At 45.0% G+C, this 1,283-nt stretch overlaps 1 protein-coding gene across 1 annotated transcript; it reads right to left on the reverse strand.

Moving 5' to 3' along the window:
- Positions 1-412: 412 nt before the first annotated feature.
- Positions 413-1,076, reverse strand: Pmar_PMAR025721 (conserved hypothetical protein; the record flags this gene model as incomplete). Its single annotated transcript, XM_002776190.1, has 4 exons — positions 413-516; positions 721-787; positions 838-960; positions 1,005-1,076. The coding sequence occupies 4 exons, from the start codon at positions 1,074-1,076 to the stop codon at positions 413-415; spliced, it is 366 nt and encodes a 121-aa protein (XP_002776236.1).
- Positions 1,077-1,283: the final 207 nt, after the last annotated feature.

Raw genomic sequence — 1,283 nt, forward strand, 5'->3', positions numbered from 1 at the left:
CTTCATAACGACGACGACAAGGTAGTAACAACAAGCAGGTCGGCGGCGACTCCAGTCTTACAATATACCAAGTGCTGCGTCCATCTCGACAAGCACCGGCCTACACAAGAAAATGATAACAAAATAAGCAGTCCACCAGAGGAGCACAAAACATGTCCTTTTTCTAGCCCTCCCAAAAGCCAGTCAGTAATAATACGATTAAACTATTACTACTATCAATTCTACGGATACTTAAAACCAGTGTGGCAAATCATACACATGGTCAACTACATGTGCTGGTGCGAATATAAAAATTCTGAAAATTTCATATTGGTTTCTGTAGACTTCTCCCCGAATCCCTACATGAACTCCTATAGTAAGTGAGAAAACTCCTGAGCTCACCGCGAACATATACTCCAACGCTCCTTAAAACTTACTTCGCCAAATTCTGCCAAGTCTCCTCATCTACACTGCTCATGTGAACCACCTGACCGTCGTATTTGCGACCCTTCATGCCGTTCATACAAGCCTCAGCACCTGACCGCCAAAAAAGATATTTCCCATTTAGAGTGAGAAAATATTCACATTGTCAACTACATGTGGAAAATCTGAGAAAATTTGGCAAAATTTCTAATACTTATACGAATTCGGCTACAGAAATTCCCCGAAATTTTCGCCCTATGTCCATATTGTCACCAACACATGTAGTTGACCATGTGCGTACTTCCCCAAAATACGTACCACCGAGATCTGAGTACTCCAAGCACACATCTCCAGCAGCGAGTACCAACCCTTGCGTAGAAGGATCCTGAAAATCATCAACGATTGGCTCCATGCCGCACAAGCTAGTAGCCTTACATGGACATCAGCCGATGCAATATATACCGCGTCGAGCTTGCCAAAGTCACCGCAGCCGCCCTTCATATCTTCAATTACGTCGGTGTACTCATCCTTGGTAGTGTTAGGGCCAACTCTGACGATCTAACACCAAGCTCCATACTAGGAAAAACTACCAACGACCTCACCTGCGCGAACCGCACAATGCGGCTAGTTGCCTGGCCACCGAGGTTGCCGACAGCACCTGATATGGGATGCATCACGACTACTACGATATGAAAAACACTAGCGAAAAATATCTCACAAACGACTGCATAGCGCGAATATCGGCTTTTTCATAGACTATTACGCCACTTCACGTAAAACCGGTAAAACTCAACTGAGCAAGGTGAACTACGACCGATGTGAAGATAGAGTCTCATTCCTAGTGAACCAACGCGTCCTAGATCAACTCTACAGCGCTACAC

Source organism: Perkinsus marinus (genome assembly GCF_000006405.1).
Source record: "Perkinsus marinus ATCC 50983 genomic scaffold scf_1104296953926, whole genome shotgun sequence".
Classification (NCBI taxonomy): Eukaryota; Perkinsozoa; order Perkinsida; family Perkinsidae; genus Perkinsus; species Perkinsus marinus.